The sequence below is a fragment of the Haemaphysalis longicornis genome, unplaced genomic scaffold (genome assembly GCF_048455015.1).
Source record: "Haemaphysalis longicornis isolate Haplotype H1 unplaced genomic scaffold, Haemaphysalis longicornis Haplotype H1 scaffold_52, whole genome shotgun sequence".
Lineage (NCBI taxonomy): Eukaryota > Metazoa > Arthropoda > Arachnida > Ixodida > Ixodidae > Haemaphysalis > Haemaphysalis longicornis.
In genome coordinates this window covers 719,320-731,642 of record NW_027526388.1, presented here as the reverse complement: position 1 = coordinate 731,642, position 12,323 = coordinate 719,320, and the positions used below count along the sequence as shown (strand labels likewise).

Here is a 12,323-nt window from a genome sequence, read left to right as displayed (position 1 = left end):
AAAGTCAGTTTATTTGCGAAATAGCTAACATGGGCTTCTTAACTTTAACGCACTCAAATTGTTGTTAGTTTGAAGGTAATAACCTGGGGAATATCAGAGTTTTCTTGCAAATGCTCTTCGAAATTTCGCGTTTGTTTTGAAATGAATCAGTAATGACGATACAATAGAGCATTCATTACTTTTGAGAAATGAAACATTTTAGATGCGACGGCACCTCATTCACTCCCCTTGTCCCTCCATACGGCGTTGTCGTTGTCCGTTCACACCCCTCAGCCATTCTCCTCGCAACGCGAGCTGCGCTCTCCGCCGCTGACCCCCTCTCCTCTCCGATAGCGAACACTCTCTCGCGAGGGGCATTTGATTGGGTTCGATTGGCTTGGCTTGGCTTGGATTAAATTGGATTGGATTGGATTGGATTGGATTGAATTTGATTTGGATTGGATTTTGATTGGATTGGATTGGATTCGATTTGGATTGTATCAAAATGGATTGTGTTGGATTGTGTTGCGTCATAGCCGCACCACGTTGCGTCATAGCCCCGGCAGGGGGTTCACGGCACGTTTCACGCGATGGGAGAATCAACCTAACGGAAACAACAGCGGAACCCGCTATGCGTCGCATCTACACAGGGGTTCCCGCGAGGGGAGGTGGCAGTAATTTTACTCACGAAATGCTGGTCATGGATTTTTTACACATCCTGGTTTACGCACAATATTATCTGCATGCGGAACAGGTCGGGTTTCACTCGAGACCTGCTTGATCGTTCAACGTATCTCAGCTGGGAGAGAGTTCTCCCTGCTTCGCGGCTTCCATTAGCTAGGCAGAACAATGAAAGTGCTGCATTGCGTAGGGTATCGAGCGGTCGAGTCAGGCCAATACACAATGAGTTCGGAAGATGTGTTTGTGGTGCTTGCTAGTAGCAAGTACTGGTTGAGAACGGTAGACCTTCAGCCCACTATTGTACAGATGGCTACTTTGAAAACGTGCATTCGGGGAGGAATTGTGCTTAACGCAAATCCACTGAAACCTGTACGGGGTGCAGATATTGGCAAAGTCGGGTGAAACGAACCTTACTTATATTCGTCATGTACAAACAGCATCACCCTAGAGCACGGGGACGCGGGTTCGATTCCTGGCCACGGCAGCCGCTTTTCTGATGAATGCGAAAAGCAAAAACGCCAGTGTGTACGAGATTTCGGTGCACGTTAAAAGATCCCCAACTGGTCAAAATTATTCCGGTGACCTCAACTACGGCATGCCGCATCGCGCGTGTTGCATCGGCGCGTTACACGCCAGAATCAATCAATCAGCATCACCGAGAAGGGGTATGGCTGTACGTGAGTGCTTAAAATGAAAAAATAGTAAACAATTATAATACTTATTAGTTTCTTATAACACCTAATTATTTGATCCATAAAATAATAAAAAATAATAATAAATAAATGAGGAAATGAGGTTCAATAGGTAGTGAACTGCGGATGAGGGACAACAGTTGGGTTAATGGTTAAATGCAGTGGTTGTTAAGCGTTGCCACGTAATAGAAAACAAGGGAGGACCAAAAGGTCGATGAAGAAGACTCAGATCATTCGTAGGAGAAAAATCGTCCCGAAAACTGGGGATTCGACCCGTCGGAAATGTTTTGGGAAGGGCTTCGTCTTGCACTGGCATCGATGAAAGAAGGCTTAGACGGGCCTCAGTTGTCACCGGCGCATTCGGAGAAGAGTGGGGGATGTCTGGTGAGGTTTTCACGCTCATCAGAGGCGACTGGTAACCGGCGGAGCAACAGCGCCAAAGGCCGGCCCACCGCGGCTTACGTCACTGCGCGGCCAAGCCAGTAGCCAACGGTCGGCAGGCGGGGACGAAGCATACGACAGGGGAGATAGCAAAGGGAAGACCGTGGCGCGAGCAAGCGAAATTCAACCAAAACTGGGCGACCTCCGAGAATGGCGGACCAGATTCAGCGATACAGTGTGTGGTCGTGTCAGGGCTTCTCCTAACCTTTTCTTTCTTTCACTTTTAGTGAGAAAGAAAATACTGCTGCTGATGAGGATAATGGTGATTATGTTGAAAACCAAACATTTACCATAAAAAAAAAAACAATTGAGACCTATGACAATCCTTTAAGAAAAACTTTGCATCTCGGCTCTCGCCAGTGCAAAGGTGAAGATTTTAGGATGCCTGACACCATTGACGCAAATATTTAGGATGCCTGACACCATTGACCATCATATTCTAACATGGCAATTTTTAATCTCTACATTTCTGTCTTTATCAGTCTAGTAATAAAAACTTTAGGTGAAAAAGTCCTCATAACGTACCACAAACGTGCAATTAAAGAAAATCCATCCTTATCTACTATAAAATGCACGACCACCGAACCTATGCTCAGCGCACCAATCGCATAAAACAGAACAGGCTAATTTGTAATTTGCGAATGCGCATACTTCTCAGTTAACTGTATCAATGAAACCTGAAAGCACTGCAGTTTTACTCTAGCGGACAAACATGGTGCTGTTCGTTTCCCTCCTCTGTGGTAGGCATTTTTATTTCGGTGTAACAGCCAACCCAAATTGCATCGACCACAGAATACTGTAGCCAGGTCGCATCGGGACGTGGGTCGCCCACGCGAATATATCCCACAACCGCCCGAACGGCATCAATTGGAAAATGAAGCCTGGCGGCGTGTGTGCACAACCTCCTGTCACCCCCCCCCTTTCACCTGTGCACGCGTGACTGGCCACCAGTGATGTGCCCATGCTTAGGAGTGAAGGACACGAGCAACATTTCCCTCCAAAAGGCCTTCAAGCTGGGCGAGAAATACCCCATCTCAAACATCCCACCAGAAGTCATTGAACACGGAAACACAAGCCATTACCTGTTAAATGGGAAACAATGTCCAGTATATGTGGAATTGGGACGATTTGGAGCTTGGTTGATAAAAACATTTTCAGGTTACTGATCATTACGTGCCGTCGTTCCACTACTATTAAACCTTTCTTTCCAAAATACGAACCAGCGCACGAAGAAACCAAGCCCAACTTTTTCAGCCGTTTCTAGGTCATCCGTGCTACGAGCAAAAGCGTCAATACAGCACTTCTTTTCAGCTTGTGTGGCGCAGTAGGCACGAGTACGGTGTTCAGCGCCTTGACCCTTTATCACTTTGCCATTTTTTGCACAACCCGCGCGCGTGACAGTTGTTTTTGGCGCGTAAGCAACCGTCAGCTCCTTGCAGTTTTTTTGTAACTTCAGCAGGCACTGTTTTGCTACATGGACGTGACCCGCTCTTGGGGCTCCTTTCCAGGAGCCTCTTTTCGTTTCGGAGACAGATCCTATAGAGATAAAACGCGTCTATAAAGGAGGCGTCGCCCCCTGTAACACCCGCTAGACCTGTCTGGCCACTGATGCGCAAAGATTCGGCTCGTTCAGTTGTTGCATAGCCTCAATTGAAGTTTTGGCTCAGATAACGTCTGGATATCCGGCGGCTCTCGTTAGAAGACTACTATCCAGGTACGTGCGCACTGCAAGACATTCATCGTGGCTGCAGCTATGCCGCAATATTTTCCTTCAAGTTCGCACAAACCCCATGACGTGTGACGTGTGGAATAGTCATGAAATGTTAGAGTTTGATTGCCAACCCAGTTACGCAAAAAATTACAGAATACCATCATCAAATCAAAACTGTATTTACTCTCGTTTACGCTCTGACGTGTTTTTCCTTAGCCTGAGAATAGAGCTGCCGAAATGGAATATCATTCTCAGAAACAAATATATGTTCCAGGGTATTGCAATACCCTCGCTGTACAATACGAATAAAAAAATTAGGTTCGGTTTTATGCCTGGGACATACAGCTTTCTGTGTGTAAGGTAAGATGCCTACAACGGCAAGTGTGTTTTTCCTGGTTTGTTTGATGGTGGCCTTCTTTTTGACTCCATGAGGGGGCCAGGAAACCTTGCTTCATGACTTCTTCGAAAGCCCCGTCCACGGCCTCAATTTTGGTCTTAGGCTACGAGGTGGTCCCCGAAGTTTCCCATTCCATTTGGTTGAAGAGATGCCATTTTGCTTTAGGTTTGAGCCTTTAGTTATCATCACCGTTTTGTGAAACTCACTCTGTAAAGTTGGCTTTCCTGCAGAGCGTTTCGGCTGACATCGAAAGCCAGCAGTGTCACAAATGCTTCACTGTTCCTCCCATTACGCATTATTCGCCTCCCCTCGACCACATACCCAATTTATTGCAAGAAACTGGCACACCCGTGTTGGCTAATTTCACAATATTCTCTCCCCAAAAGAGCACCAAATCAGCGCCGCCAACGCCGGCATTCAATCAACTTTCGCAATCAAGCTGAACCTTCCTGACATAACCTCCTCGAGCAGGTAAACCCCTATCCGGAAGATTTATTCTTTCCCACCTGCCAAAAGCTGTTACTCGGACATTTCACACCTAACCCAACCAAAAAGCAACAAACTCCTGATTATTTTTTTAAATCTCTGAGCTATCAGTCTTACTACCGCTCAGTGCGTAAGAAAACTTAAAAGAAATATTTACAAAAACTCTCCAGAAATAAATTGCACAATATCTTGAATTCACAAGAGTCTATTACAACCCCCCACAAGGAGGTTTTGGCCCCATACTCAGGAGCCATTGCGGACTTTGGCTGATGAGTGTAGTATATGTTCGGAAAGGTTCAGGCAGCCCCCCGCTACTATCTCGCAATGGACCTGACCAAGGTGCGTTTAGCCCTGAGCCAGTAAGCAATCCTTGAGGACGTTTTAAATGCTTTTGCCCGCAGAAAATATCGCGGTTGTACCGAAATTTCCTCGTAGTGCGCGCCATTCGACAGATGAAAAATATACCCAAAACAACATGCCTGACAATAGTGCATGGCGCAGGGCCGAGAGAATTGGTTCTGTATTGTCTTTTGCTTCGCAAATAACTCTACAGGTGCATTGACAGCAAATGCTCCCACATCCTTTCCTCTCTAAAAGTGTGACTGTAAAAACTGCGATGTTGGGACCACGCCGCCCTTACTTCTGATATTATATATAGTGATTACTGCTTGTGCACTGTGCGTTACATGGGACTTTCTTCTGACTGAAACCCAGTGGCACGCTTAGGTATTGCGCAGATACGTGCCGTGTTGCGATAAGCATTTGTTGTCTGTGTACCCAGTAAGATCTGGACTCGGCAGAGTGCCATTGGACTGTGCCGAATATTTCCAGGTCGACGTTGAAGACGTCTCTATGCTGGTATAAATGCGAATGGTCTCGCACAATGTCCCTGGTATGGTGTTTGAAATACTGAGCAACGAAATATTTTTCCACAGTAATGAGTACGCTAACTGCTGTTTTTGGCGCATAAATGCCTCACTTTTCCTCTTCTGCAACCAATCCTGCTGATATTTTGCACGTATCGAATTACTGTCTTTCTGTTTAATCTGTCCTTTTTCTAAAGTTGAGGTCACCTTGTGTGAGATGTATAATAGCCATACTTTTGTCCTGCATTGTAATTTTAGTATCGAATTCGGGGGGTGTTTGCTTAATTCTTGCTTGTAGGCCTCGCAGTGGCAGCTTTATTTTCTCCTAAAGATACTGGAGACATTCAACTGTCGATCAAGAAATGGAACACTCTCAATTTATCTTTGTTTTCTTCTCTAGGCATTTCAAATTCATTTGAAATTGCTACATATAATTTCTTGCCAATCCAGCTATTTTAAGCAGGCGTGTTGTCTCTTCTCCTGGATATTACAAAAGTGGGGACCTTCTGTATCAAGCTGAAACTAGGTTCTCATTGAAACTTTTCCATATGGAGCCTAAAACTCAGTACGGTACCGAAAAGTAATCTCGGACTCAACTTAAGATTTACGCAAGCAGAACAAAGACGAACCTTTACATAAGCACAATATTCTTACGTTTCAGTGACTGATGTGGGGAATGATGTTAGTTGAATAATTATTAGCGAATTCATTAAATAGCGCACTCTAGGTTAAAAAGTCCTACTTATTCCGTCCGATGTATTAGGTATAGGCAAATAAATAAATAGACTACGTCTGGAGTACCTACCGGATTACTTCACTTTGTGTACCTGGACTAAAAAATAAATATTTCTTTCTCACCAACTATGATTGATTATGCCCCAAATATTGAAATATTTCTTTTATTTTACCCCGCAGTTCTACGCCACCATGAAGAAAATCGTAGCCTTGACCACTGTTCTGGCAGTGGTACTTCACCTCTGCTTTGGCCTCTCGGAGAAAGAAGAGAAACTCGTGTCGGCGAACAACGATTTCGCGCTCCGTCTTTTCAAGGCGCTGGCTAGCGATGCAACCGAGAACGTCTTCTTTTCCCCGTACAGCCTTTCCACAGCCCTCGGCATGACCTACGCCGGAGCTCGGGGAACCACGCAGGAAGAGCTGTCTGCGAAGCTCGGCTACACCGCGGCCGGACTCAACGACGCTGAGGTCCTCGGTGCATTTGCCCAACAAAACGACCGCCTGCAAGCACCTGACGCCCAGGAAAGCCTCGAGGTGGCAAACAGTGCCGCTGTGCAAGAAGGTTTCGGAATTCTTCACACGTACTTCCAAGACCTCACCCAGAACTTTAACGCTCGCCTCTTCCAACTTGACTTTGCTCGTAACGGTGAGCAGGCCGTGGACACCATCAACGAGTGGGTAAAGGAGAAGACGCATGCGAAGATTCCGAAACTGTTTGACGAGCCCCTTGACACCGACACCAAGTTGGTCCTGGTGAACGCCATCGTGTTCAAAGGTTTCTGGCAGAGCCAGTTCAGTCGCAACCTAACCGCAAAACGTCCATTCTACAACGGCGGGAACGACCGCACTGATGTGGATTTGATGTTCCAGCGAGTTCCGACGTACAACACTTTCGACAGCAATCTTCAGGCCGTTGTGGTTGAGTTGCTGTACCAAGTGGAGGACTACAGCATGGTCATCGTGCTTCCATTTGAGAGGGACGGCGTGGAAGCGGTGAAGCAAGACCTTACCTTGGACAAGCTGGAGGCGGTCATTTCTTCGTTGAAGAACACCACCATCGACTTTTATCTTCCCAAGTGAGTGTGTTAATTCGCAGAAACTCTAAGTATTCATTTCTAGCTTTAAGGGTTCGATTGGATCAAAATTCAGGTTATTTTGCCAGTAAAGTCTAGAATACGGCCGTTGTGCCGAGGCAAAACTCGACGCAATTGACGCCTGACTTGGCTTTGGCACCAGGTGCCAGTGGAAACACAGGCAGCGTCTTCAGCAAGAAAACATTTAACCAAAAAAAACCAAGACGCGCTCAAATAGCTACACGGAATTTTACAAGAGCGAACACTTGAGAAAAAACAAAGAACATAAATACAGTAGTTCGTTGAAACGAGTCAACGCAATGTGGTGGGCAATTTTATGAATCAAGTATAAGAATAGGCTTCCAGATGCAACGATAGCAGGACGGCAGTACACCCCGTCAACGCAAGTCAACATACATTGATAACTTAAAGCCCAATATTCTGTTTAAATAAATATGGAGACGCAGAACCGTCAACACGTCCTAACATCTCAATTCTCCTGCAATACTCCAGTGTGTTGCCAGTTATTTGGCTGCAGAAAACTTCAGACACGCCGTGCCCTTTGCCGACGCCAGTGAATTTGCCTTGTACACAACTTTGCATGCCAAAGGCCTAGCAACAAACTAGCAGAGCGAAAAAAATGCGCGCCAATCTACCCGGCGAAGGTGGTTGGAAAGCGAAGCTATAAATGACACCCACAACGATTACACATGCGATATCACTTGAATTCACACACGCGGCTCTACAAAGAGTGAAACCAGAGACAAGTGAAATGCCTTAAAACCACACCCTTTATCTTTATTACTTAAAAGAGGTATTCTTTGCTAAGCTTACAGTGCACAATTTATGCATGATAGTTCCTTGAGTGGAATTCGTGAAGCGCATGAGTGGAAACTCTTGTTTCATAAAATTAAAGGAAGTCCAAACCCCGTATTTGACGATCTCACTTCTCCACGGTCTCTACCGCTGTCGACGGAGGCTACGAGATCAGTGGCAGGGACGGAAAAGTGAGATACCATGCATTGGCGTGACCTTTCTTTAATTTTATTACTGGCTCACGCGCACGGCGTGCACACGGCCGCTACACCTGCATGGTGGCGCTAAAGATCGCGTGACGCCATCACTTGGCATTCAGCGAGAACACAGGGGGCAAGCCCACAGATCTGCTTGACGGATGCTCCGTCTGTCACCCCCGTCTCCACGTGGGCTCGTAGCTCATTTGGTAAGACGACGGGCTGTCCCTCCGTTTCTGTATTTGTTCCAGATCGGATTCCTGGCCGTACCAGTACCCTTTTTTTTATTTGTTTCCGGGAGTAATATGTTGACAACAAAGGTAGTGATAGAAGCATTGGGAGGTATAGGTAAAAAGCTTCGCTTTAAAATTACCTATAAGATAACACTACCTTCCCTCTCAAAAACGTTCAACAAACAGACGAAGCGATATCTCACCCTTAAACGACGTGTTCGTTTACATTTACAGTGCAATGCGTTCTGGACCTGAGAAGCGCTCAACCTTTTGTTCCCTCTATCGAAAACTTGTGCCAAAGTGTATACTACAAAACGGCATTGCTCCTTCTATTTTTGTTCTTACTAAGGTGTAGTACAATGAAACTTCCCACACTATATCACCTTTTTCCCTGTTGTTCTGTAAGCGGAGACAAAGCGATCACGCAGACTTCATTTGATGTGCACCCGGTCGTGCATCGTCTATGCGATCCTCCGAATGCATAAGCAGCGTTAGCGTAGTGTCTCATTGTCTCTTGCCCAGTTTTTGCCGCTGTTTTAAATTTCAGTTAGTGAGCAGACATCTACGTTGTTTTTTGCACCTACGCCATGTAAACAGAACAAAAGGCCTCCAGTTGACGCTGTAACACGTTTATTGGCTTTTCAGGTCCTAAAATAGGCCTTATATCCGGAGAATGACAGAAAGTTGATTTAATTATTACCAGTTCAAAACAACAGCAAAAATACAATTATTCTTGTTCGGCTAAATCTACACAAACGGGTATACAACACGGGTTCGATACCTGTCGTGGTGCTCGCTTTTTCAATAGCGCGATAAACGAAAGCGTTCATGTTTTTAGAATTGCGCCTAGGTTAAAGACCCCAGGGCACGCCGCGCTATTTACTATTTCGCGCCCCATACCTCCAAGTTTATTTCACAGATTAGCTAGCAACTCTTAGACGATTACCGCCCAATTTTCATGTGTATGCGCTTTGAGGTGCAGTCAGTTGTTTTGTGTTTGCAATCATAGGAGTTTCCGCTTCTGACAGATGCCGCAGACACGCCAAGCCAAACTCCTAAAGATTATGTTTGACAACAGGAGGCCGTTTGCAAAGCCCCCAAGTAATTAGTGGGCCAGTCATTGACATCAGAAAACGTACTGAACTTTTTCAAAAGCATATCCGAAGTTTGACCATTGCGCATCAAGTGAAACAAATTGCATGCAAGGCAATCATCTTAGCTATCACCATGGGCAGGACCCATAATAAACTATATTGCAGAACAGCGTCGCCGAAAATCGTCGTTGGAAGAGACCCCAATTTGTGCATGTTTTATTTGACGACACCACCACTTCTCTTGGCCTGGGAAAGACCGATTCATTGCGCATGAAAAATTTCAGGAATGGAAATGTTATGCGCAAACCGTAAAGAAGCAATAAAAGATGTACATTTTCCTACAGGTTTGAGCTGGAGAAGCAGAACAACCTCAAGGAAGACCTGATGAACCTCGGTGTGCGCAAGATATTCGGCAACGCCGACCTTTCGGGCATCACGGGGCACCAAGATCTGGTCGTGTCTGACATTGTTCAGCGGGCGCTCGTCAAGGTCGACGAGGAGGGTACCGAAGCGGCGGCGGCCACTGGCGTTAAGATCATCTCCCGTGGGGCGACCCAACCCCCTGAAGTGGTTGTGGACCACCCGTTCCTCTTCTTCATCCGAAACCGAAGGACGAGCGAAATTTTCTTCGCTGGACAGGTCAACAAGCTCTGAACAGAATCCCCGAAGCGATGATCAGATCTTTTTGTCTTGCGCGTTGTTTTTAATAGAGACATTTCTCTCTACCCTGCAATGTCTATTTTGTTTAAAAGCGTGATTCCTTTATGCTGAAATCTAAGAAATCAGAAAAAAAGTATATGCGCGCCTGCTTCAGCTTCAATGAAACCACAGATCAGTGGCATCAGGAGATGCATGAGATATGCATAGTTCATATTCGCGGTAGTTTGAAGAACAGTAATAACAATAGAGATACAATTACCAGATATACAAATACCAGATGACGTAGCCATTCGCTACGTCATCTTTGTGGAAGAACCGGCGTGACAGAACGCGGTTGACATGGTCACGACTGAAAACCCCCACTGTCTACTTATAAATACCCCGGAGAGGAAAAAGTATAAACAAATTAGTTTGTACAAAGTACAGACAGCAGCCGGCTGTTCTTCACCTTCGGCATCGAGCTTCTGGTGCCGTTGCAAGCGGACATCAAACATATTTCATTTTATTTGATTTTCTAAAGCAACCCCAGTGTGTGTGTGTCGGGGGAGGGGGGGTAGCAGCATTACATAAAGGATAAGCATTACATAAAGGGTTGTCACGCAGGAAGACAAACCATTTTAACACATTATCTTTATCAACACAGGCGAGTTGTAATATTTTCTATGAAAATGGTTGGTGGGTAGGTGGTTGAAACAATGGAGCAGGAAAGGTCATTCCAATATTTGGTTGCACTGGGCAAAAGAGGCGGAAAAAGTTACAGTTCTGGTCCGATAATGGACACTTGAAGTGGATGGCCAGTGCGGTGCACAGTGTATGTATGGGGCGGAGGGGTGGGGGCGGCGGAGTATTTAAGGGGTTCCATTGAATGAAGAATGAAAAATGTTATGAAAAACAGAAAGGGACCCACAGAGTTGTGATAATCGGGCTTGTGCCTTGAAGTGAGGATCAGGCGTCCGATTTTGAGCGGATTCAGGGTCGTTCTTCACATATATTTGCGGCGACTTCCATATGAGGGATGCATATTCGAGCCTCTGTCCTGTACAAGAGTTTCCCTGACGTAGTCCAAACCTGCTTTTCAATAAGCGTAGTGCACAGCCTTTCCATTTGGCGTGGACCAAGCACCGGAGACGCACGTTCGGTTGCCTCTGCGATTTTACATATTTCCCAGCGACAAAGTCAAGTTTCTTACTGCCTTGTATATCTTGGACCACACGCACCACTGGAATACACTGACTTTAACTGCCGTGTCGGCATCAGTGAGTCACCAGGGGTAGTTCAGAACGATGACCTGATGTTCTAACACACATTAGCAATGCGTGAAATGCATAATTTATGGGGAAATCAATATTTAGTGGACGAAGTATGACTGTGGACGAAAGCTGGTTAGTAGAGATTTGATTTTGTTAATCATAAAAAAAAATCAAGTTTGACATGGAAATATGAGCGGCGCTTAATCAGGATTTTCTGAAAGAAACATGTTAGCCCTTTGATTCAAACTGACTTCTATTATTCTCCGCCGACTTCCTAATCAAACGCTTTACAAAACATGGGCGCGTTTTATGCCTAAATCTTACGGTAATGCCTAAAGAAACCATGCAGACACAAAAGCGGTATGATACAATGCTATGCCACCTCAAACACGTTGAAGCACGAGATACAATTACAGGTCAAGTGTTACGCCGCTCGCGTTTCACAAAGAGAGACACTTTCATTTGGTGGTGGCAACATGATGCTGGCTGTTTTCACGGTTTGTTACGGAGCTATGCATCGTCCTGCGCTTCCATAATATGACGTGTAACATGACGCGGTCCTGTAGAGCTTCGATGAATCAGACGCGGTGAAACTGAGATTAGGTTACTCTGCAAATGATGTGAAGTTTGCTGTCAGCAACAAAAAAATCGCGCCAATCCACCCCGTGAATGTGGTTGGAAAGCAAAGCTGTAAACGGCGCCCATAACGATTACCCATGCGACGTCACTTTAATTCACTCACATCGCTCTAAAAATAGTTAAACCAGAGAGAAGTGAAATGTGCTTAACCACACCATTTACTACTTCAAAGACATATTCTTGGTAAGGTTAAATCAATGCATGATGCATGGACGGTGTTTCGTTGAGTTGTATTGGTGTAGCACAAGAGTGGAAACTTTTTTTTATAAAATAAAGTAAGCTCCAACCCGGTGTTAGAAGATCTCACTTCTCCGTATCTGCGTCGCGGACGGAGGCGACGAGCTTTGCGGCAGAGAAGGTGAGGGAGGAGGAA

General features: G+C 45.5%; 1 protein-coding gene across 1 annotated transcript; it reads left to right on the top strand.

Annotated features, from left to right (window-relative positions):
• Nucleotides 1-3,348: 3,348 nt before the first annotated feature.
• On the top strand, nt 3,349-12,214 carry LOC144140838 (iripin-1-like). The gene is made up of 3 exons (XM_077672345.1): nt 3,349-3,507; nt 6,169-7,064; nt 9,746-12,214. Exons 2-3 carry the CDS (start codon nt 6,181-6,183, stop codon nt 10,053-10,055), a joined length of 1,194 nt encoding a protein of 397 aa, XP_077528471.1. The 5' UTR covers nt 3,349-3,507; nt 6,169-6,180; the 3' UTR covers nt 10,056-12,214.
• The last annotated feature ends 109 nt before the right edge of the window (nt 12,215-12,323 follow it).